Consider the following 23,856-nt stretch of genomic DNA (forward strand, 5'->3'; position numbering starts at 1 on the left):
CCAGCTTAGTGTCATCTGCAAACTTGCTGAGGGTGCACTCAATGCCTTCATCCAGGTCATTGATGAAGACATTGAACAGAGCTGGACCCAGTACCGAGCCCTGAGGAACTCCACTTGTAACTGGCCTCCAGCCATTCTTTCTTACTGCAAGCTGGTGAAGATTTGATTCTTATTATTCTTATTATTGCTTAAGCTAATTCATTCCCTTAACGTAATGATTTATTCCTTCCTTCAACTCTATTCATCACAATCTCTCCCCTTGTTCCCACAGAACCCAGTTCCTTTCTTCACCGTCAGTAGTGGGAAACCTGTTGACATCAGTCATGCACAAATGCCATAACTGGATGCTGGGATTTGTTACTGGAGTCACACAAGAGTAAGAAAAGCAATTCTCTTAGGAAATGTGAACCCCTAACTTGGTAGTAGGTAAAGACCACCTGGATTTTGAGTTACACAATGGTAATTGCAAATAGGTTTCCCCACTGAGGAACTCTTGCAGTGATCATAACTGCAATCCATTAGGATCATCACAAGGTTCAGATGAAATTCTAGGAGCATTTCCTACATGTGTTCAATCTCTATAGGTAAAAATTGCAGGCAATTAAGAGTGGCATTGCTTAATTACCCATAGCAGGTTTACCATTGTTCTAGTGTACAGCTACTCCACATTGCTAACCCCGACAAACTTATTCTGCCGTAAACTGGCAGGAAAAGAGAGTTTGATTGCAGTCTGTCCTGCTGGAGAGAGGTTGCAAAGCATTCCAGGCTCATGTGGAGCTTCTCCTGCCCCAGCACCCCAAGTCCTTCTCCTCAAGGTTCTCCCCATCCATTCTCCACCCAGCCTGGATTTGTGCTTGGGGTTGTCCTAACCCAAAGGCAGGACCTTGCACTTGGAATTTGTTGACCCTCATAAGCAGAGCTTAAACTCAGATGGAACCCCAAGCTGACCAAGCAGCTTCAGGGTCCCATTCGCACATAATGGGGGGGAGCACTGGGAGGCATTGGGAGCACGAGGGAGGACTGGGAGCACTGGGGAGCGTGGGGGGCACGGGGGAGCACAGGGAGCACTGGGGTGCACTGTGAGGTACTGGGAAGCACTGGGGAGCACTGGGAGCATTGGGGAGCACTTGGAAGCACTGCGGAGCACAGGGAGCACTGGGAAGCACTGGGGAGCACTGGGAGCATTGGGAGCACTGGGAAGCACTGGGGAGCACTGGGAGCATTGGGGAGCACTTGGAAGCACTGTGGAGCACAGGGAACACTGGGGTGCACTGTGAGGTACTGGGAAGCACTGGGGAGCACTGGGAGCATTGGGGAGCACTTGGAAGCACTGCGGAGCACAGGGAACACAGGTGCACTGTGAGGTACTGGGAAGTACTGGGGAGCACTGGGAGCATTGGGGAGCACTTGGAAGCACTGCGGAGCACAGGGAACACTGGGGTGCACTGTGAGGTACTGGGAAGCACTGGGAGCATTGGGGAGCACTTGGAAGCACTGCGGAGCACAGGGAACACTGGGGTGCACTGTGAGGTACTGGGAAGCACTGGGGAGCACTGGGAGCATTGGGGAGCACTTGGAAGCACTGTGGAGCACAGGGAGCACTGGGGTGCACTGTGAGGTACTGGGAAGCACTGGGAGCATTGGGGAGCACTTGGAAGCACTGCAGAGCACAGGGAGCACTGGGGTGCACTGTGAGGTACTGGGAAGCACTGGGAGTATTGGGGAGTACTTGGAAGCACTGCAGAGCACAGGGAGCACTGGGGTGCACTGTGAGGTACTGGGAAGCACTGCGGAGCACTGGGGAGCACTTGGAAGCACTGCGGAGCACTGGGGAGCACTGGTCACATAGGGAGCTCTGGAAAGCACTGGAGAGCACTGGTCACACTGGAGAGCACTGGTCACACTGGGGAGCACTGGGAAACACGGGTCCCACTCCTCCTGCCGCCATGCGCAGCTCCCAATGCGCATGCGCGCGCGCCGCCTTTATTTATATGCTCTGCCGCCCACCCATTGGCTGTGGGCCCGAGCCCGCGCTCGCCCAGTGACCAATCAGGATGCGTCAACACTGCCAGCACGTGCAGGGGGCGGGGAGAGCTATGGGGAGGGCAGGCTAACCAGCCAATCAGAGCCGCGAGCCCGCGCCCCCTCCCGAAGCTATATAAGGAACCCGCCTCTGGGCAGACCACGTGATGGGCAGTGGAGCAACTAATCAGAGCTGCAAGCCCGCCCCCCGAGGCTATATAAGGACACCACCACTCCCACCCCTCCGCTCCGACGACCCCCTTGTACCGGCTCGGGCCGCCATCTTGTCTCATGGGCCTACGTTGCTGAAGGAGCGGGACTGGCACCGCTCTGCTCCGCCGGCAGCGATCCCTGCGGCCTCCAGACCACCCCAACCACGCGAGGAGTGAAGAGCACACCTGGGACCACGGCCTTTTCCAATGTTGAGCCCATCCTCCAAGAGGTTTTAATTAGCGTTTATCAGGGAGTGCAGGGATAGGATGAGGGGAACGGGTTGCAGCTGAAAGAGGGGAGATGGCGATGAGATCTGAGGGAGAAATATTCTCCTGTGAGGGTGAGGAGGCTGGAAAAGTGCTGCCTGCTCCATCCCTTGAGGTGCTGAAGGCCAGGGTGTACCTGTTCTATCATAGAACCGTGGAATGGTTTAAGGTTGGAAGGACCTCAAAGCCCATCCAATACCAACCCCCTGCAGTGGGCAGGTACACCTTCCACTGGATCAGGTTGCTCCAAGCCCCATCCAACGTGGCCTTCAACACCTCCAGGGATGCGGTGGACACAGCTTCTCTGGGCAGCCTGTGCCAGGGTCTCACCACCTTCATTGTGAAGAAATTCCTCTTTATATCCAGTCTAAATCTGCCCCTCTCCAGTTTATACCCATCACTCCTTGTCCTATCCCCACAAGCCTTTGTGAACAGTCCCTCCCCAAGTCTTTTGTAGCCCCTTTAGGTACTGGAAGGTCACTATAAGATCTCGGAGAATCATGGAATGGTTTGGGTTGTAATGGACGTCAAAGCCCGTGGAATGGTTTGGATTGGAAGGGACCTCAAAGCCCATTGAGTTCCAACATCTGCCATGGAACTGGACACCTCCCAGTGGATGAGGTTGCACCAAGCCCCATCCACTATTCCAGTTAGAAAAGCATCCCAGTCAGGGATTAATCCAGCTTAAGTAATGGAAAATAAATGTCCTGAGGGCTTCCCTCCAGGTGTGAGTGAGACCAGCCTGCAGCTTGGCCACAGCTCCCCGAGGCCCAGGAGCACGGCTGCACAACTGGAAGCCAGAAAACCAGCCCCTCTTCAGAGTGGAATTCTGGTATCGGTAATTCAGGGTGGTGGGCACAACCAGGGCAAGAGGTATGGCCAGCAGGCCAGGGGAGGGGGTTCTGCCCCTTTGCTTTTAATGCTTTCTCACTTGGAGTCTTGTGTCCAGCTCTGGAGTCCTGAACACAGGAAGGACATGGATCTGTTAGCATGAGTCCAGACAAGGCCACGGAGACGATCCGAGGGCTGGAGCACCTCCTGTATGATGACAGAGTGGTTGTATTGTTCAGCCTGGAGAAGAGAAGCCTGCGGAGAGACCTTTAGAGCAGCTTCTAGTACTGAAAGGAGCTTCCAGGAAAGCTGGGAAGGGGCTCTGGGTCAGGGAGTGGAGGAGTAGGACAAGCGGAAACAGCTTGCTTGCTCAGCAGTTGGGTTTCGTACTTCAGCCCCAAACTGAATGCAGTAATTTTGTGTTTGACATTCAACAAGCTATGACGGTTTTGCCTTTAAGATCCCACATTACTGCTGCAGTTGGTGGTTGCATCCCATGGAGACAGAAAAGAGATTCATAACTTTCTAGAAACAGCGGTGAGCTTTACAGGTCCTTGAACGACAACTGGCCTTCCAAGCAAATACTCTCTATAGTTCGAGTTTGAGACAAGAGAAGGCTCCAGGGGGAACTTAGAGCAGCTTCCAATACTGGAAGTGCTCCAGGGAAAACTGAGGAGGGGCTCTTGATCAGCGATAGGACGAGGGGAATGTTTTGAAGCTGAAAGAGGGGAGATTGAGATGAGATCTTGGGCAGAAATGTTTTGCTGTGAGGTTGGTGGGGCTCTGGCCCAGGTTGCCCAGAGAAGTGGTGGCTGCCCCCTTCCCCAAAGGATGTTCTAGACGAATGGCTTCGTTGCTTGTGCTTACTGAAAACTGAAGAGTTTTCAGCCTCAAACCAGAACTGAATTAACAGTTTTCATACTCATAAAACAGAATCTTTTTTTCTTTATGTGTTTTCCTGATTTGTTTGAAATTTTGGGAAAGAGACAGATCAACTGACTGTGTCCTTGTTCCTGTTTAAGGATGGGTGAGGGGGACATCTTTTTCCTAAAGCAGCTGTGCCCCTCGGATGGCACTGACCCCTTGGCACCTTTTCTGATAACACCAGAAGGACGAGATGTCACCCAGAGGGACCTGGACAGGCTGGAGAAGCGGGGCTGGGAGAAATGCCTCATGAGGTTCAACCAGGCCAAGGGCAAGGTCCTACCCCTGGGTTGGGGCAATCCCCGGTTTCAGTCCAGGCTGAGGGATGATGGGATTGAGAGCTGCCCTGAGGAGAAGGACTTGGGGTGCTGGGGAGGAGAAGCTCAACAGGAGCCACAACGTGTGCTCCCAGCCCAGAAACCACCCATGTCCTGGGCTGCATCCAAAGCAGCGTGGCCAGCAGGGAGGGAGGGGACTGGACAGGCTGAGAGAGCTGGGGTTGTTCAGCCTGGAGAAGTGAAGGCTCTGAGCAGAATATTTGGGAGAATATTAGGAAGAAATTCTTCATGATGAGGGTAGGGAGGCCCTGGTCCAGGTTGCCCAGAGAAGTCACAGATGCCTCCTCGCTGGAGGTGTTGAAGACCAGGTTGGACAAGGCTTGGAGCACTCTGATCCAGTGGGAGGTGTCCTTGCCCATCGCAGGGGGTGGAACTGGATGGACTTTGAGGTCCCTTCGAACCCAAACTCTTCTATGATTCTCCCTATCTACTCCACGCTGGTGAGACCCCACCTGGAGTCCTGGGTTCAGTTCTGGAATCCCCAACATAAGAAAGGAGATGGAGCTGTTTGAACAGGTCCAGAGGAGGCTACAAAAATAATCCAAGGGCTGCAGCACCTCTGCTATGAGGACAGGCTGAAAGAGCCACAGCGTGTGCTCCCAGCCCAGAAACCAACCGTGTCCTGGGCTGCATCCAGAGCAGCATGGCCAGCAGGGACGGAGGGGATTCTGCCCCTCTGCTCCTCTCTGGGAAGACCTCATGTGGAGGATTGGGGCCAGTTCTGGAATCCTCAACAGAAGAAGGAGATGGAGCTGTTTGAACGGGTCCAGAGGAGGCTCCAAGGATAATGCGAGAGCTGGAGCACCTCCCATGCGAGGAGAGGCTGAGAGAGGTGGGGTTGTTCAGCCTGGAGAAGAGAAGGCTCCCAGGAGACCTTAGAGAGACCTTCCAGTACCTGAAGGGGCTCCAAGAAAGCTGCGGAGGGGCTGTTCCCAAAGGCTTGTGGGGATGGGACGAGGGGCAATGGGGATAAACTGGAGAGGGGCAGATTTAGACTGGACATGAGGAATTTCTTCCCCATGAGGGTGATGAGGCCCTGGCACAGGTTGCCCAGAGAAGCTGTGGCTGCCCCATCCCTGGAGGTGTTGAAGGCCACGTTAGATGGGCCTTGGGCAGCCTGAGCCAGCGGGAGGTGTCCCAGCCCATGGCAGGGGGTTGGAACTGGATGGGCTTTGATGTACCTTCCAACCGAAACAGTACTATGATTTCATGATTCTGTGAGTCTATGAACTAAATAAGCTTTGAGGTCCCTTCTGGCCCAAACCATTCTAGGATTCTGTGATATTTCTGGCTGAGCACCAGGCTCAGGGCTTCTGCTCCCAGCCAGCCGCTCGCCAAGGGTATAACTCCCCGAGGTGCCCAGTGCTGCAGCCCAATGCCCGCCTGTGTTCCCCTTCCAGCTCCGGCAGCGGGATCGGGAAACGGCTCCTAGTACGCTGCTATTAGCGCCAGCCGTTGCCATGGCGGCAGCCCCGCCCCCTCGGTCCGCGTTCGCCTGTGGTTGGTCTGAGCAGTTTCACATCCGGGGCCCGACGGGGTGCCGGAAGTTGCTCGCGGGGGCTGCTGGGAGTTGTAGTCCGCGCGGCGCGGCCCGGCGCCCGAGAGTTGGTGCGAGGAGGTCGGTGTCGCGGAGCGGAGCCGGTGCTGCTCGCCCCGGTTGGGGGGGGCTGGAGCCGCGGCTCGGAGCCCACGGGCGACGCGTGGGAGGAGCCCGTGGCCAGAGGGATGAGATAGAGTGGGAGGATGGCTCCGAGCCGGGCGGGCGGCGGGGGGACCGACGGGGCTGAGGAGGCGGCGGCGGGGTCGGGCGGTGCGGAGCCCCCGGGGGCGGTGGCCGAGCCTGGAGAGCGGGGCCCGCACCGGAGAGGCGGGAGCTTCGGGCTGAGGGCAGCCCTGGCCCGCGGGGAGCGCCCTCCGGGGCCTGGGCCTGCGCGGTCAGGGATGCTCCGCGATGGGGGGGGTGGAACCGGCCCGGCTCCGGGAGCCTCTGTCCGTAAGGATGCTTCGTGCTGGGGAGGGAAGCGGCCCGGCTCCGGGAGCCTCTGCCCTCGGGGATGCTCCATGCTGAGGAGGGAACCGGGCTGGCTCTGGGAGCCTCTCCCCGCGGGGATGCTCCGTGCTGGGCAGGGAACCCCATAAGGATGCTCCATGCTGAGGAGGGAACCGGCCCGGCTCCAGGAGCCTCTCCCCGTAAGGATGCACCGTGGTGCAGAGGGAACCGGCCCAGCTACGGGAGCCTCTCCCCATAAGGATGCTCCGTGGTGCAGAGGGAACCGGCCCGGCTCCGGGAGCCTCTCCCTTAAGGATGCACCGTGGTGCATAGGGAACCGGTCCGGCTCCGGGAGCCTCTCCCCATAAGGATGCTCCGTAGTGCAGAGGGAACCGGCCCGGGTCCGGGAGCCTCTCCCCGTAAGGATGCTCCGTGGTGCAGAGGGAACCGGCCCGGCTCCGGGAGCCTCTCCCCGTAAGGATGCTCCGTGGTGCAGAGGGAACTGGCCCGGCTCCGGGAGCCTCTCCCCGTAAGGATGCTCCGTAGTGCAGAGGGAACCGGCCTGGCTCCGGGAGCCTCTCCCCGTAAGGATGCTCCGTGCTGGGAGGCAATCGGCCTGGCTCCGGGAGCCTCTCCCCGCGGGAGAATCCCGACTTCAGAGAGACCGGGAGGCGGCACAGGGAGCCGAGCTCTCCTGGGGGTCCACTCGGAGCATGGGGAAGCCGCTCGTCTGGCTGCAGAGCTTTTCTCATTCAGCCCGTCCACAGTTTGGTCTCATTTCTGCCTTCCCATACCTCACTCTCTTGGCACCACCAGCTCCATGTTCCTCCTGTGGCCACTGGGACCACAACTCTGGGTTGTCTGTTCAGTCCACAACGCTTGGACCCATGACGGATGGATGCCCGAGAGCATCCAGCACCCAGTCCCTCCTCCAGCACTTTAATGTTCTCCCTTCCAGCTCATCAGAGCCAAGCAATGACAATCTTGCAAAGTGAGAGTTGGTAAAGAAAGGTTTCTTGCACAGATCCACTGCTCCTTTGGCCCAAAAAGCTGGAATTCAAACTCTTCGGCTTTGCACGGGCCCAGTGTGGGTGACCCCTGAGGGTGAGCGATACGTGAGACCACTCTATTTCTCCTTTGTTCTCACAACAAAGCACATAAGGTTATACTTCTTTGTACACTCCTGGGACATCACAGTAGACAATAATGAGAAATCTGCCGTATTCACCTCATCTTAAGGTACTTCCTTCTTGGGGATGTGGTTTCTCGGACATGCCTGTAGCTATTTTCAAGTGGATCGAGGAAACTCAACAAAGAGCTAATTTCCAGGCCTTGGAGATTTTATCTGACAATTTCCAGGGCCACATCTACCGGTTTCACTCTTTGCCTTGGCAGCAGGGGCATTAAATCTATCTCTAACAAACTTTAGTGTCTCTTTTGGCCTGTGGGACTCCCGTACTTTGCCAACTGTGAGACATCTAGTGCTCTGCAGTCTGACAGCATCATTGTGGCTGGTTGATTCTCGTTCAGAATGTACCGTTGCCTTGTTGTAAGAGTCCTGTGTCATCCTATTCCACTTCTGCATAAATCCAGTGTCCCCACTTCGCTTTTCATAGAATCATTAGGTTGGAAAAGACCTTTGAGATCATCGAGCCCAACCGTACCTCTCCATTATTAAATCCTATCCCAAAGTGTTTCATCTCCCCGTCTTTTAAACACCTGCAGGGATGGGGACTCCACCACTGCCCCCCAGGCAGCTGCCGCCAGTAGTTAAGAACCTGTTTGGTGAAGAAATTTTTCCTAATGTTCAACCTGAACCTCCCCTTTTCTACCCTCAAAACCCATCATGGTGCGCTTTGAGTCCTCCAGTGTGTCCCTCTCAATGATGTTCATGTGTCCCCTTCATTTCCATGATGCAGCAGCCGTAGTTGGACACCTTTTTTGGGGGTATCGGGATCTTGAGCCACAAAACCCTTCAACAAGGTTTCTGGCTGTGCTAAAACATTCCCAGTTCAGGATCATTTGTGTTCAGATTCAGCAGATCTGGTACTGAGTAATCCTGTGGTGATGCCGCAGGGGCTGACCTCTTGATGACCTGTTCCTTAAACCTAAGTTTATCTCTCTCTGGTTTGGCTAAGAGAAGAGGAGGCTGGAGGTTGTTCAGCCTGGAGGAGAGGAGGCTGAGGGAAGACCTCATCGTTCTCTGCAGCTCCTGGAAATGGTGTTGTAGAGAGGTGACTGCTGGTCTCTTCTCCCAAGAAACAAGGGATAAGACAAGAGAAAATAACGTCAAGTTATTAACGTCAAGTTGCACCAGGGGAGGTTTAGATCGAGTATTGGGAAATGTTTCTTTCCTGACAGAGTGGTGAAGCCCTGGCAGAGGCTTCCCAGGGCAGTGGTGGAATCTCCATCCCTGGAGGAGTTAAAAAAAACATGTGGCCATGTCACCCGAGGTCATGGTTTAATAGACACTGGTGTGTTTGGGCTGGTGGTTGGACTGGATGAGCTTAGAGATCATTTCCAACCTCAATGATTCTATGACTCTGGGTTCCTACTGGGTGCTCAAGCTTTAAGTACTCAAATTCCTCCGTGCCATTCAAAAGGGATCCCTCAGCAGTGGCTTCTGTTTGTGGATCTCACCTGGGTTGTTCCATCTCTCTATTCCTTTGTTCTCTGTCTTTGTTCTCCGACTTTAGCTCTTTAAGCACTGCGTGGTTGCTGGTTGTGCAGCAAGGGTCTCTGTCTCAACTGGGGATCTACAGACTACACTATCATTAACAGTCCTGTTAGAGTCCTGCTCCTCAGGGCTCCAAGTTGTTCCTCTTGTAAACTCTTAAGCTGCAAGAGGGGAGATTGAGATGAGATTTTAGGAAGAAATGTTTTGCTGTGAGAGTGGGGAGGCCCTGGTGCAGGTTGCCCGGAGAACTGGTGGCTGCCCCATCCCTGGAGGTGCTGAAGACCACGTTGGATGGGGCTTTGAGCAACCTGATCCAGTGGGAGGTGTCCCTGCCCGTGACAGGGGGTTGGACCTGGATGGGCTTGGAGGTCCCTTCCCACCCAAACAACTCCAAGATTCTCAGCTGGGTCAGGGTTTTCAATTTTCTTTTTTCAATCTTGAGCAGAAAAGACTATTTTCTGCAACTTTACTTTGTACGTATCTTTGGAAGTGCCCTTCTGCCCATCCCAGGATGGGTGAGATGTTCTTTGTTCTCCTTCTTGCTAACCTGAGCTCTCTAGGTGAGCCTAAATGGTGCATTGTCCCAGAAAGCTTTTGTAGACCAACTTCCCTGTATCATAGAATCATAGATTCATAGAATTGCTAGGTTGGAAAAGACCTCTGAGGTCATCAGGTCCAACCAATCCTCTTGAATACGCTTGGTCTGCCTGCCAGCAAACATCCTCCCTGTATTTGTCATGCTCAAAAATTCAGGAGAAAGATGCAGCCAATATCTCCATGATTTAAGAATACATTGCGACATTCCCTGTCACACTCCTGGTTGTCTCTGATGACTTTGATGTGTTAACGGACTTAATATTTAAGTGTCAGAGCGATATTGTGTAATGTAATTTCTCAGAGTTGTTCAGCGTAGAGAAGAGAAGGCTTCAAGGAGATCTTATAGCGACCTTCCAGTACCTGAAGGGACTCCAAGAAAGCTGGGGAGGGGCTGTTCCCAAAGGCTTGGAGTGAGAGGACGAGGGGCGATGGGGATAAATTGGAGAGGGGCAGATTTAGACTGGACATAAGGAGGAATTACTTCCCCATGACAGTGATGAGGCCCTGGCACAGGTTGCCCAGAGCAGTGGTGTCTGCCCCATCCCTGGAGGTGTTGAAGGCCACGTTGGATGGAGCTTGGATCCCCCTGATCCAGTGGGAGGTGTCCCTGCCCATGGCAGGGGGTTGGAACTGGATGATCTTTAAGATTCCTTCAAACCCAAACTATGACTCTAAAAATACCCCTTTTGGGTGTTTTGTGCCCAGCCTGGGATGATTCCTCCGTGCAGGGGGCACGAGGGTGCGATGTGGTCCTTCTTCGCCCTCCCCATTTGCATTCCTCCCCAGACTTCACTCCTCGGTTGAATGCTTCAGCCTCACGAATCTTGCTTGACCGCCACAAAAGACTTTATTAACTGGGTTCAGTGCAGTGAGTTCATTATTCCAGGGATGTTTTCCTCTGCCAGTCTTGCTGAGTACTACAGTGTTTATGCTTTTTTTTTTTCATTTTTATACAAGTCAAATACCCGTGTTTTCATTTATTTAGTCATTGAGAAGACAAAGCGTGGGCTTGTCAGCGCCCGCAGCCGTAGTTTTCTGTGCCCGGAGGGAGGCAGCTTGCTGAACGAGGTGTCGTGTCCACAGTTCTGTTCTGAAAATGAACTTATTTGCTGAAGCAAACAATAATTTTGTCTTTAGTGAAACGGAAAGTAAAAATGAATAATGCAAAAGCATAATAATCATAGGGTGTTAATTGTGTGCGCAGCACTAACGAGTAATGTGAATGGTTAATGTTAGCATTGTGTCCATTAGCCTGTTCGAAACACTTTGTTACTCTCTTATCCCCAATGCCTTGAATGTGTTTAGTAGTTTGTATGACAGATAAAGCCCCCCAAAACACAGCTGATTTGGGTTTTTTTTTCTTATTTGAGAGAAAAGTATTTTAATAAGAAGTTGAAATAGGAGTTTGACATAATTCCAGTGAAGAACTCTACCAAAAATACCATTTCTTCCTTTTCTTGTTTTGCTGTATGAAGGGGGAATCATGGCAGTACTTTGCCTCCCTTTGCCGTTCTGACTTAAAAAAGTGTTAAAAACCATAGAATTATGGAATGGTTCAGGATGGAAGGGACCTCAAAGCCCATCCAGTTCCACTCTGCCATGGGCAGGGACACCTCCCACTGGATCAGGGTGATTGAAGATCCATCCAATGTGGCCTTCTACACCTCCAGGGATGGGGCAGCCACCACTTCTCTAGTCAATCTATTCCAGGGCCTCCCCACCCTCACAGGAGAACATTTCTTCCTAAGATCTCATCTCAATCTCCCCTCTTTCAGCTTCAAACCATTCCCCTCATCCTATCCCTGCACTCCCTGATCAGGACCCCCTCCCCAGCTTTCCTGGAGCTCCTTTCCTTGCTGGAAGCTGCTTTAAGTTCTTCCCACAGCCTTCTCTTCTCCAGGCTGAACAACCCCAAACCAGTCTTGCTGCAGAGCCAGAGCACCTCCAAAAGTTACAACCCACTAATCGAGGAGACACCTTCTCCTCTGGGTTCAGTGCAGCGAGGTCTAAAGGGACAGCAGAGAGCACAGGCAGGAGTGAGGTGGAACTGGCAGAATGTGAACACCGAGGTGGGATTTTCTGAGGGTGCTTTGCTAGGTGCTAAAGACAGGTGGTTTGAGAGGTGCGGAGCACGTACGACATCTGGGCCCCTCACTCCATGAAGGATGTTGAGGCTCTGGAGCATGTCCAGAGAAGAGCAACGGAGCTGGTGAAGGGGCTGGAGAACAAGGGTCAGGAGGAGTGGCTGAGGAACCTGGGGGTGTTTATCCTGGAGAAGAGGAGGCTGAGGGGGGACCGCATTGCTCTCTACAACTGCCTGAAAGGAGGGTGTGGAGAGGAGGGTGTTGGGCTCTTCTCCAGAGTGACAGGGTGATAGGACAAGGGAATGGCCTCAAGCTGCATCAGGGGAAGTTCAGACTGGATATCAGGGAAAAATTTGTCACAGAAAGGATCGTCGGACCCTGTCAGAGGCTGCTCAGGGAAGGGGGGGAGTCCCCATCCCTGGAGGGGTGTAAAAGACGGGCAGCTGAGGTGCTCAGGGATATGGTTTAGTGGCAGATAGAAATAGTTGGACTCAATGATCCAATAGGTCTTTTCAAACCTGGTGATTCTATGATTCGATGATCTTAATAGGATGAAAGACAATGGCCTCAATTTGCGCCAGTGGAGGTTTAGACTGGATTTTAGGAAATGTTTCTCCATGGAAAGAGTGGTGAAGCCCTGGCAGGGGCTGCCCAGGGCAGGGGTGCATTCTCCATCCGTAGAGGGGTTCAAAAAGCATGTGGCTGTCGCACCTGAGGACATGGTTTAGTAGGCACAGTGTGGTTGGGCTGATGGTTGGACTGGATGAGTTTTGAGGTCTTTTCCAACCTCAGTGATTCCATGATTCTGTTCTATATCCAAGGCTGTACTAATTTTGTTTCTTTTTGCTGCTCTGCTTCCTTAGGATTCCACCTGTTTCGCTGTGATGGAGATGTTCTCGCTGAATTCCCTTAAAGGTAAGGACCTGATACAATCCTCAGTTTATTCTTATGTTTCCTTTGTTCTGAGATTTAATACCATAGCTGATTGATGAAGATAATTAATTAACTTGAAAGAAATAGCACTGCCCCTCTCAGAGCTGGCTGAGTGAGAGGTGTATCCGACGAGTGTCCCTGCTAGACTCCTTCCCACTGCTGGAATGTCATGAAGGGAAGCCGAGATGCCCACACCTGAGCTAGGAATAGCTGTGCCACGCAAGATGGCGGTTTCTGCGTGGGAGATGCTTTTTATCTGCAGAGAGCCCAGCGTGTAAAACTCACGCTGGAGCTGTGAAGCGATGCAGCTCCGTTCTGCTGTGCTTAGTGTGACACATGAGTTTGGTTTTGAGCATAAGCTGGGCTCCAGCAATGGAGTATTTCAGGAAAATGATAGGATTTGGAAGGAGAGATGACCTGTTGGGTTGTCCAATAGATGACAATGCAGACATCTTTGCTGTTTAGCTTAAAGCAAAGGCTTTTTTTCACCTTTTACTTTTACCTTGCATCCTTTTGTCCCATCAGTAAGTGCTTTCTCCTGGGTGTTTGCATACTTTCAATATCTCTCGGCTGTCATCATGTCCTTTTTTTCTGTCATTGCTTTGCCAACCTCTCTCTTTCCATCGTGTCTTTTCTTAAGAAATCCCTCTGATCATAGAATCATAGAACAGTTTGGGTTGGAAGGGACATCAAAGCCCATCCAGTTCCAACCCCCCTGTGATGGGCAGGGACACCTCCCACTGGATCAGAGTGATTGAAGCCCCATCCAACGTGGCCTTCAACACCTCCAGGGATGGGGCAGCCACAGTTTCCCTGGGTAACCTGTTCCAGGGCCTCACCACTCTCATGGTGAAGAAATTCCTCCTTATGTCCAGTCTAACTCTGCCCCTCTCCAGTTTATCCTCATTGCCCCTCATCCTATCCTCACAAGCCTTTGGGAACAGCCCATTCCCAGCTTTCTTGGAGCCCCTTCACGTACTGGGAGGTCGCTCTAAGTAACCTTCTACAGCAAGGCGATCTCTCCAACTGTTCTCATACAAGGGTTCGGATCCTGCCCTGGACCGTGGCAGCCGTCGTGCGTCCGTGTCCTGAGATCCGCACCCAATGCACAGAGCACACCAGGGAATCCCTGTTCCAGCACTGCCACCACTAAAAATAAACTCCAGGGTTCACGAACATCTGAGATCAACACTAAAAACACAGCAGGAGAGACTCTCTCTTCCCGCACAGAGCTCCCACATCAAGCCCACTCCCCTGGTACAAATGGTTTGATGTCTGAAGCAGAAACTTCTCCACGCTGTTGAAATCCAAACACTGCAAGAGTATTTATTATAATTTTTTAAAGCCGGGATGATTTTTCTAAGCAATTAAACCCTACAACATGTATCACCACTGGCCACAACCCCCTCCAGGGCCGCCAGGGGTTTCTTTAAACCAGGGCATCATTTTTACATCACAAACATCATAGAATCACCAGATTGGAAAGGACCCACTGGATCATCGAGTCCAACCATCCTCATTGTGTGATCATCTTGTGCAGAAACCAAAACCTCACATGAATGGTTGTATGAGATGATGAAAAAGGGGAGTTTTGGTTGTTTTGGAGTGGGTTGGTTTAGTTTTAAATCAGAAAACCTTCAACAGAATCACAGAATCACCAGGTTGGAAAGGACCCACTGGATCATCGAATCCAACCATTCCTAACACTCCCTAAAGTCCCTCAGCACTTCATCCACCCTTTCCTTAAACACCTCCAGGGAAGGCAACTCGACCACTTCCCTGGGCAGCTGTTCCAGTGCCCGATGACTCTTTCTGTGAAGAATGTTTTTCTGATATCCAACCTGACCCTCCCCTGGCGGAGCTTCAGGCCATTCCCTCTTGTCCTGTCCTCTGTCACTTGGGAGAAGAGCCCAGCTCTCTCCTCTCCACAACCTCCTTTCAGGTAGTTGTAGAGAGCAATGATGTCTCCCCTCAGCCTCCTCTTCTCCAGGCTAAACAACCCCAGCTCTCTCAGCCGCTCCTCGTCAGACTTGTTCTCCGGCCCCTTACCAGCTTCGTTGCTCTTCTCTGGACACGCTCCAGAGCCTCAACATCCTTCTTGTGGTGAGGGGCCCAGAACTGAACACAGTATTCAAGGTGCGGTCTCACCAGCGCCGAGTACAGAGGGAGAATAACCTCCCTGGACCTGCTGGTCACACCATTTCTGATCCAAGCCAAGATTCCGTTGGCGTTCTTGGCCACCTGGGCACACTGCTGGCTCATGGTCAGTCGCTGTCAACCATTACCCCCAGGTTCTTCTCTTCCGTGCAGCTCTCCAGCCACTCTTCCCCCAGTCTGTAGCAGAGCCTCCCTACCCTCCCTTTGCAGAGCCTCCATACCCTCCAGCAGATCCACACTTCCTCCCAGCTTAGTGTCATCCGCAAACTTGCTGAGGGTGCACTCAATGCCTTCATCCAGGTCATTGATAAAGACATTGAACAGAGCTGGACCCAGTACTGAGCCCTGAGGAACTCCACTTGTGACCGACCTCCAGCTGGAGGTAACTCCATTGACCACCACTCTCTGGGCCATCCAACCAGTTTTCAACCCAAAAGACGGAGCCCAAAAGGCTGAACCAACACAACCTCAGCTGTGGGTTGTGCAGAGCCTGCGTTCCACTAGAAGAGGATTTAGGAAGCAGAAAGTCACCACAGTAACCCCTGTGTAAGAAAGGCTTTGGCCAAGCACACGAACACTCAAACACCAAATCTTTCCACACCAAATCAGCGTTTCCCAACATGCACGATTTTAGATGAGCTCAAGATTTCTCCGAGTGGTTATTTTTCACTAAAAAACCCAAATAAACCCCCTAGATCTGGAAACAGCACCAGAAAACACAAAAAAGGTGCTTTTTTTTGTCTTGAAAGACACGGCAGTTATTCTGGCACTTGAGTTGTAAAGGCTTAGATTACAAAGACGAGTCACTCAATGCAAGGAAAGGAACTGCACACGAACCTTTTTGGAGCAGGCTGCACGGTTTCTGAACGGTTACATTCAGAAATAAACTTGAGGCAGTTTGGAGACAAAAACTTCACCGAGGACTGGAAATAGCACGTAAATATTAATACATCCTTGTGGGAAGCTGCATCTACTGCGAAACTACTCCACTCCATGGAGCTACAAGTGTATTTGCATCTTCTCAAAACCCAGCTGAGGCAATAATTTGTCCAGCAGTGAAGGGAAAATCACAGCTACTGAGCTATTTCGACTCGTGAGCTTCAGAGAAGGAACACAACGGGTAGCGAGAGCCCTAAGGAGATGAAAAGTGTGGCTGGAGAGCACAATGATTAAAAACAAAAGGAAAGTGATAAATAAAGTACACAGCTGGGGGAAATCTTGGCGAGACAGAGCCAGTGAGAAGGAGAAATCTGAGGGAAGAAACTGAAAGGCAGAATATCAGCACATGGCAAGCGAGGCAGGAGGAGGGGGAGTGGTTTGACACCATAAATGATATAAAAATTATCCCATGAGCACAGAAAAAATAGTTAAACTCTATTTAAAAATTCCAGAAGCCACAGATTCCACGTAAGTTTATTTTGCGGAGAGGAGCGCTAAAACAGCACACAAGCAATCGCTCAAAGCCATGTGCCCAGGCTGTTCCAGCACACGCTGGCGTTGGTGAGCGGTGGTTAACTCCAGCCAAGGTCTGTGGAGGCCACAGCGTCAGGCAGGAGCTCGTAAAATCATTGAATAGTTTGGGTAGGAAGGGACCTTAAAGATCATCCAGTTCCAACCCCCTGCCATGGGCAGGGACACCTCCCACTGGATCAGGGGCTCCAAGCTCCATCCAACGTGGCCTTCAACACCTCCAGGGATGGGGCAGCCACAGTCTTCCTGGGCAACCTGGGCCAGGGCCTCACCACTGTCATGGTAAAGAAATTCTTCCTTCTATCAACCCTAAATCTGCCCCTCTCCAGTTTATCCCCATCGCCCCTCGTCCCATCCCCACACGCCTTTGGGAACAGCCCCTCCTCAGCTTTCTTGGAGCCCCTTCAGGTTCTGGAATGTCACTCTAAGGTCTCTTTGGAGCCTTCTCTTCTCCGGGCTGAACAACCCCAACTCTCTCAGCCTGTCCTCGGATGGGAGGTTCTCCAGCCCTCGCATCATCCTTGGAGCCTCCTCTGGACCCGTTCCAACAGCTCCATCTCCTTCTTCTGTTGAAGATTCCAGAACTGGACACAATATTCCAGCTGAGTTCTCCCAAGAGAGGAGCAGAGGGTCAGAATCCCCTCTGTCCCTGCTGGCCACGATGCTCTGGATGCAGCCCAGGACACGGGTGGTTTCTGGGCTGGAAGCGCATGTTACCGGCTCCTGTCGAGCTTGGGCTCATGTTGAGCCCTGAAGGGCCTCCAAGAAACCTGTGGAGGGGCTGTTCACAAAGGTTTGGAGTGATAGGATGAGGGGCAATGGGGATAAACTGGAGAGGGGCGGGTTTAGACTGGACATTAGGAGGAATTTCTTCACCATGAGAGTGGTGAGGCCCTGGCACAGGTTGCCCAGGGAGGTTGTGGCTGCCCCATCCCTGGAGGTGTTGAAGGTCACATTGGATGGGCCTTGGGCAGCCTGAGCCAGTGGGAGGTGTCCCTGCCCATGGCAGTGGGTTGGAACTGGACGGGCTTTGATGTCCCTTCCATGCTTCCCCATCCCCATGGGTGCAGCTCCTCGCCAGCCCGGTCCTCCGCCCCGCAGGGGGCGCTGCTGTCCCGGTTCCCCCATCCCTTCCCGGCTGTCCCGGTCCTCCCCTCCGCAGGGGGCGCTGCTGTCCTGGTTCCTCCATCCCTTCCCGGCTGTCCCGGTCCTCCCTGCCGCAGGGGGCGCTGCGGTCCGCGCTGTCCGCGCTCCCCCGGTGATGGCCGCGCTGGGGCTGTTGCTGCAGGCGGCCGCGCCGCTGCGCCTGTGCCGCCGCTCGCGGGGGCTCTGTACGCGCCTCCCCGCCCCGGACAGCCCCGAGGAGCCCCGGCAGGAGGAGGAGGAGGAGGAGGAGGGCGGAGCCATGGTGCAAGGTGAGGTTTGGCGGCCGGGCCGATGCACAGGGGAAGGGAGCCTTCTGCTGCTCCACACGAGTAGTTAAAGGGAGCGACAGCACCTCTAGAGCTGCTCTTAGAATCATCGAATAGTTTGGGTTGGAAGGGACTTAAACATCATAGAATCACCAGGTTTGAAAAGACCTCTTGGAGCATCGAGTCCAACCATTCCATCTACCACTAAACCACGGCCCTGAGCACCTCGTCTGCCTGTATTTTACACCCCTCCAGGGATGGGGACTCACCCCCACTCCCTGGGCAGCCTCTGCCAGGGACCCACGACCCTTTCTGTGAAAGATTCTTTCCTGAAATCCAGTCTGACCCTCCCCTGGTGCAGCTTGAGGCCATTCCCTTCTCCTGTCCTCTGTCACTCTGGAGAAGAGCCCAACACCCTCCTCTCCACACTCTCCTTTCAGGCAGTTGTAGAGAGCAATGAGGTCTCCCCTCAGCCTCCTCTTCTCCAGGTTGAACACCCCCAGGGCCCTCAGCCGCTCCTCCTGACCCTTGTTCTCCAGCCCCTCACCAGCTTCATTGCTCTTCTCTGGACACACTCCAGAGCCTCAACACCCTTCTTGTTGCAAGAGGCACAGAACCGAATCCAGGATTCAAGGTCCTTCTCCTCTGTGCAGCTCTCCAGCCGCTCTTCCCCCAGTCTGGAGCTGCACAGGGGTTGTGTCCCAAGTGCAGGACTTGGCATTTGGCCTCGTTAAACCTCATCCTGTTGGTCTCAGCCCATCGGTCCACCCGATTCAGATGCCTCTGGAGCCTCCGTACCCTCCAGCAGATCCACACTGCCTCTCAGCTTAGTGTCACCTCCAAACTTGCTGAGGGGGCACTCAATGCCTTCATTCAGGTCATCAGTAAAGACGTTGAACGGGACTGGTGTGAATTCTCTAAGGCTCATTTTGGAGTTTTAGGGAGCAAATATTCTTTATCAGAGCTGGGAACCATGAGGGAGCGATCTCCATCAGCATGTGCAGCCAGACAAGAGCTGGGAGAAGATGACCTCTCCCACTTCCATGCATATAGATGACCTCTTCCACTTCCCCTCACCAGCTTCGTTGCTCTTCTCTGGACACACTCCAGAGCCTCAACATCCTTCTTGTCATGCGGGGCCCAGAATTGAACTGAGATCATCCAGTTCTGCTCTGTCACCATGGAAAGCTCTGTGCAGCGCAATCCTAACAGTTGTGACTAACAGATTATCCCTTATTCTCTCATCCAGAGGCTCCATGGTTGAGTAGAGGAGACAAAAAGCGTAGGAGTCTGCTCTCAGAAAGTGGAATATTAATCCATTGACGTTTACAACAGCTTTGGGGATGACACTGTCAGAAGTTGTCCATTAAGGGAAACATAGAATAGTTTAGATGGCAGGGACCTTAAAGATCGTCCAGTTCCAACCCTCTGCCATGGGCAGGGACACCTCCGACTGGCTCAGGCTGCCCAAGGCCCATCCAACGTGGCCTTCAACACCTCCAGGGATGGGGCAGCCACAGCTTCTCTGGGCAACCTGTGCCAGGGCCTCACCACTCTCATGGGGAAGAAATTCCTCCTCATGTGCAGTCTAAATCTGCCCCTCTCCAGTTTATACCCATTGTCCCTCATTCTGTCACTCCAAGCCTTTGGGAACAGTCCCTCTCCAGCTTTCTAGTAATCCCTTCAGGTACTGGGAGGTTGCTCTAAGGTTTCCTCGGAGCCTTCTCTTCTCCAGGCTGAACAACCCCAACTCTCTCAGCCTGTCCTCAGATGGGAGGTGCTCCAGCCCTCACATTTTCCTTGGAGCCTCCTCTGGACCCGTTCCAACACTTCCATGTTTTCCTTATGTTGAGGATTCCAGAACTGGACTCAATCCTCCAGATGAGGTCTCCCCAGAGCGGAGCAGAGGGGCAGAATCCCCTTTCTCCCTGCTGGCCATGTTTTTTTTTTTGATGCAGCCCAGGATGCTGTTGGTTTCTGGGCTGTGAACGCACTTTGCCGGCTCATGTTGAGCTTTTTGTCAACCACCCCCCCAAGTCCTTCTCTGCAGGGCAGGTTTTTGTAACATTTTGATATAAGGCAATGTAGAGTTCACAGAATCACAGAATGACCTGAGTTGGAAGGGACCCACCAAACTCATCTCCTGTCACCACACAGGACAACCTCAACATTCACACCATGGGTCTGAGTGCATTGTCCAAGTCCTTCATGTTTAGTGTCTTGAGTGCTTTTCTCGGAGCTGTGCTCCAGTGCTCCACCATCCTCAGGGTGAAGAACCTTCTCCTCATGTCCAACCTATCCCTCCCCTGGCTCGAGCACCTGCCGTACGAGGACAGGCTGAGAATTGGGGTTGTTCAGCCTGGAGAAGAGAAGGCTCTGAGGAGACCATAGAGCGACCTTCCAGTACCTGAAGGGCCTCCAAGAAAGCTGGAGAGGGGCTGTTCCCAAAGTCTTGTGGGGATGGGACGAGGGGCAATGGGGATAAACTAGAGAGGGGCAGAGTTCGACTGGACATAAGGAGGAATTTCTTCACGATGAGGGTGGTGAGGCTCTGGCACAGGTTGCCCAGGGAAGTTGTGGCTGCCCCATCCCTGGAGGTGTTGAAGGCCACGTTGGATGGGGCTTTGACCAACCTAATCTAGTAGGACATGTCTCAGCCCATGGCAGGGGGTTGGAACTGTATGGTCTTTAAGGTCCCTTCCAACCCAAACTATTCTATGATTCCCTCGGATGTAGTTCATCTAAGTCACTGTATTTTTGGAAAGTTGGATAGAATGTTCCTCTGATAGTATGATTTTTATAGCATTTATTTTCAAATAGAGTTTTTCCAAACACTGCTATGTCTTGTATTAAGTGCGACCTGTGCGAAACAGTTGTGTCACTGGCACAGGTTGGCCTGGAAAAGTTTGTTTCTGAGGAGAATTGAGCTCTTTGCAGCCTCTTGGCATCCTGCATAGGAAAATTAAACTGAAAGAGGGGAGTTTGAGATGAGATCTTAGGAAGAAATGTTTTACTGTGAGAGTGGAGAGGCCCTGGAATTGATTGACTACAGACGTTGTGGCTGCCCCATCCCTGGAGGTATTCAGTGCCAGGATGGATGGGGCTGTGAGCAACCTGATCCAGTGGGAGGTGTCTCTGCCCATGGCAGAGGGTTGGACTGGGATGAGCTTTGAGTTCCCTTCCGATCAAAACCATTCTATGATTCTGTGATAATCACTTCAGTTTGCAGTCTTTCCCTATCTTAAATGTAAGGTCAGACAGAAGCTGGAGACGGCTCCAAATTAGCAAGAGATTTGACTGCTGTGAAGTTCATAATCAGAATAGTTTGGGTTGGAAAGGACCTTAAAGATCATCTAATTCCAGCCCCCTGCCATGGGCAGGGACACCACCCACTGGATCAGGCTGCCCAAGGTCCTGTCCAACCTGGTCTTGAATACCTCCAGGGAAGGGATCTGGGGGTTCTGGTCAATGGCAAGTTGAAATAATAGAACCATGGGATGGTTTGAGTTAGAAGAGACCTTAAAGAGCACCTAATTCCAAGCCCCCTGCCATGGGCAGGGACACCTCCCACTGGCTCAGGCTGCCCAAGGCCCATCCAACGTGGCCTTCAAGACCTCCAGGGATGGGGCAGCCACAGCTTCCCTGGGCAGCCTGCGCCAGGATCTCACCACCCCCATGGGGAAGAAATTCCACCTTCTATCCAGTCTATATCTGCCCCTCTCCAGTTTATACTCATTGCTCCTCGTCCCATCCCCACAAGCCTTTGGGAACAGCCCCTCACCAGCTTTCTTGAAGCCCCTTCAGGTACTGGAAGGTCGCCCTGCGGTCTCCTCAGAGCCTTCTCTTCTCCTGAACAACCCCAACTCTCTCAGCCTGTCCTCGGATGGGAGGTGCTCCAGCCCTCGCGTCACCCTTGGAGGCTTCTCTGGACCCACTCCAACAGCTCCATCTCCTTCTTATGTTGAGGATTCCAGAACTGGACACAGTATTTCAGATGAGTTCTCCCAGGAGAGGAGCAGAGGGTCAGAATCCCCTCCGTCCCTGCTGGCCACGCTGCTCTGGATGCAGCCCAGGACATGGGTGGTTTCTGGGCTGGGAGCGCACGTTGTGGCTCCTGTTGAGCTTCTCATCAACCACTACCCCCGAGCCTTTAATAATAACATGAAATACTGTAACAATAACAGTCAAATGATGGAAAGGGGCAGAATATACATACAGTTCTGCGGCATATAGATCTATATGCATGGAAGTGGGAGAGGTCATCTATATGCATGAGGTCATCTTCTCCCAGCTCTTGTCTGGCTGCACATGCTGATGGAGATCGCTCCCTCATGGTTCCCAGCTCTGGTAAAGAATATTTACTCCCTAAAACTCCAAAATGAGCCTTAGAGAATTCACACCAGTCCCGTTCAACGTCTTTATCGATGACCTGAATGAAGGCATTGAGTGCACCCTTAGGAAGTTTGGAGGTGACACTAAGCTGAGAGGCAGTGTGGATCTGCTGGAGGGCAGGGAGGCTCCAAAGGGATCTGAACGGGGTGGACCAATGGGCTGAGACCAACAGGATGAGGTTTAACGAGGCCAAATGCCGAGTCCTGCACTTGGGACACAACACCCTGTGCAGCTCCAGACTGGGGGAAGAGCGGCTGGAGAGCTGCACAGAGGAGAAGGACCTCGAATCCTGGGTTCGGTTCTGTGCCCCTCGCAACAAGAAGGGTGTTGAGGCTCTGGAGTGTGTCCAGAGAAGAGCAACGAAGCTGGTGAGGGGCTGGAGAACAAGGGTTAGGAGGAGCAGCTGAGGGCCCTGGGGGTGTTCACCCTGGAGAAGAGGAGGCTGAGGGGAGACCTCATTGCTCTCTACAACTGCCTGAAAGGAGGGTGTGGAGAGGAGGGTGTTGGGCTCTTCTCCAGAGTGACAGAGGACAGGAGAAGGGAATGGCCTCAAGCTGCACCAGGGGAGGGTCAGACTGGATGTCAGGAAAGAATCTTTCACAGAAAGGGTCACAGAGCCCTATCAGAGGCTGCTCAGGGAAGGGGGTGAGTCCCCATCCCTGGAGGGGTGTAAAAGACGGGCAGACGAGGTGCTCAGGGCTATGGTTTAGTGGCAGATGGAATGGTTGGACTCCATGATCCAAGAGGTCTTTTCCAACCTGGTGATTCTATGATTTGCCGGCATTTTCGGGGTCGGGGGAAGCGGCTCCGGAAGGGAGGAGCGAAACGCGGTGCTGAGAGGAGGAGAAGGAGGAGGAGAAAGAGGAGGAGAAAACGCGGAGGCGCTGCGCGGTCCCGTCCTCCCCCCGCAGCCTCGCCGGCCTCGCTCGCTCCGGCGGCTGCTCCTTCAGGCCTCGTTCGGTCTCCCGGGGTCGCTCAGCCCCGAGGAGAACCGAATCCTCGCCCCCGGGATGCGAGGGAAGGGAGAGGAACCGGCCAACTGCGGCCGCGAATGCACCGAGGGCTGCGCGGCGGCCGCAGGTACCGGGCGGGGGCGGAGGGGTCCGGGCCTCGGCCGCGCTTTGTGTGCGGGGAGAGCCGCCTTCCTCGGGAAAGCCAGCCCCGGGGGAGGCGGGTTGGAGCCTGGAGAAAAGTCCTGGCCGCTTCCCACCGCCGGCCGATGGTAAATGGAGCTTTGGCCGCGGCCCCGGAGGGATTGAGCATCCGCCGGGGACGGCTCGGCCTTCGCCGTGCTGCGGGTCCCGTTATAGCAGAGCTGGAGCCGCTCAGGGCAGCCCAGAGCAGCGCTTTAGCCCTTTCTTTTCTGTAAAGGGCTTCCATCTGTCCTTCCTTCATGTAGTCCTGAGAAAAATGATAACTGCTTGGCTGTTACCGAGCTGCAAGTTCCGTTAGGTCAGAGCCGGAGCAGGCTACGGGCGGCTGGAGCATCACTTTATCCCTGTTTCTTGTACAAAGGGCTTCGATCTGGCCTTCTTCACATAGTCCTGAGC

The 23,856-nt window shown here is 53.3% G+C and overlaps 1 protein-coding gene across 4 annotated transcripts in view; it reads left to right on the forward strand.

Annotated features, from left to right (window-relative positions):
- The first annotated feature begins 2,317 nt into the window (after window positions 1-2,317).
- DHX30 (DExH-box helicase 30) overlaps window positions 2,318-23,856 on the forward strand; it is a 61,122-nt gene continuing 39,583 nt past the window's right edge. The window contains exons 1-2 of one of the 4 annotated variants that reach the window (XM_054058899.1): window positions 2,318-2,464; window positions 12,806-12,857. In XM_054058899.1, coding sequence (XP_053914874.1) covers window positions 12,827-12,857 — 31 coding nt within the window. In that variant the 5' untranslated portion in view covers window positions 2,318-2,464; window positions 12,806-12,826. Of the gene's footprint in view, window positions 2,465-6,124; window positions 6,213-12,805; window positions 12,858-17,739; window positions 17,918-23,171; window positions 23,387-23,856 lie in introns of those variants that run through there. The other 3 variants (XM_054058898.1, XM_054058896.1, XM_054058897.1) reach the window with 3 other exon arrangements.

The sequence above is a fragment of the Cuculus canorus genome, chromosome 2, assembly GCF_017976375.1.
Source record: "Cuculus canorus isolate bCucCan1 chromosome 2, bCucCan1.pri, whole genome shotgun sequence".
NCBI classification, from domain to species: Eukaryota; Metazoa; Chordata; class Aves; order Cuculiformes; family Cuculidae; genus Cuculus; species Cuculus canorus.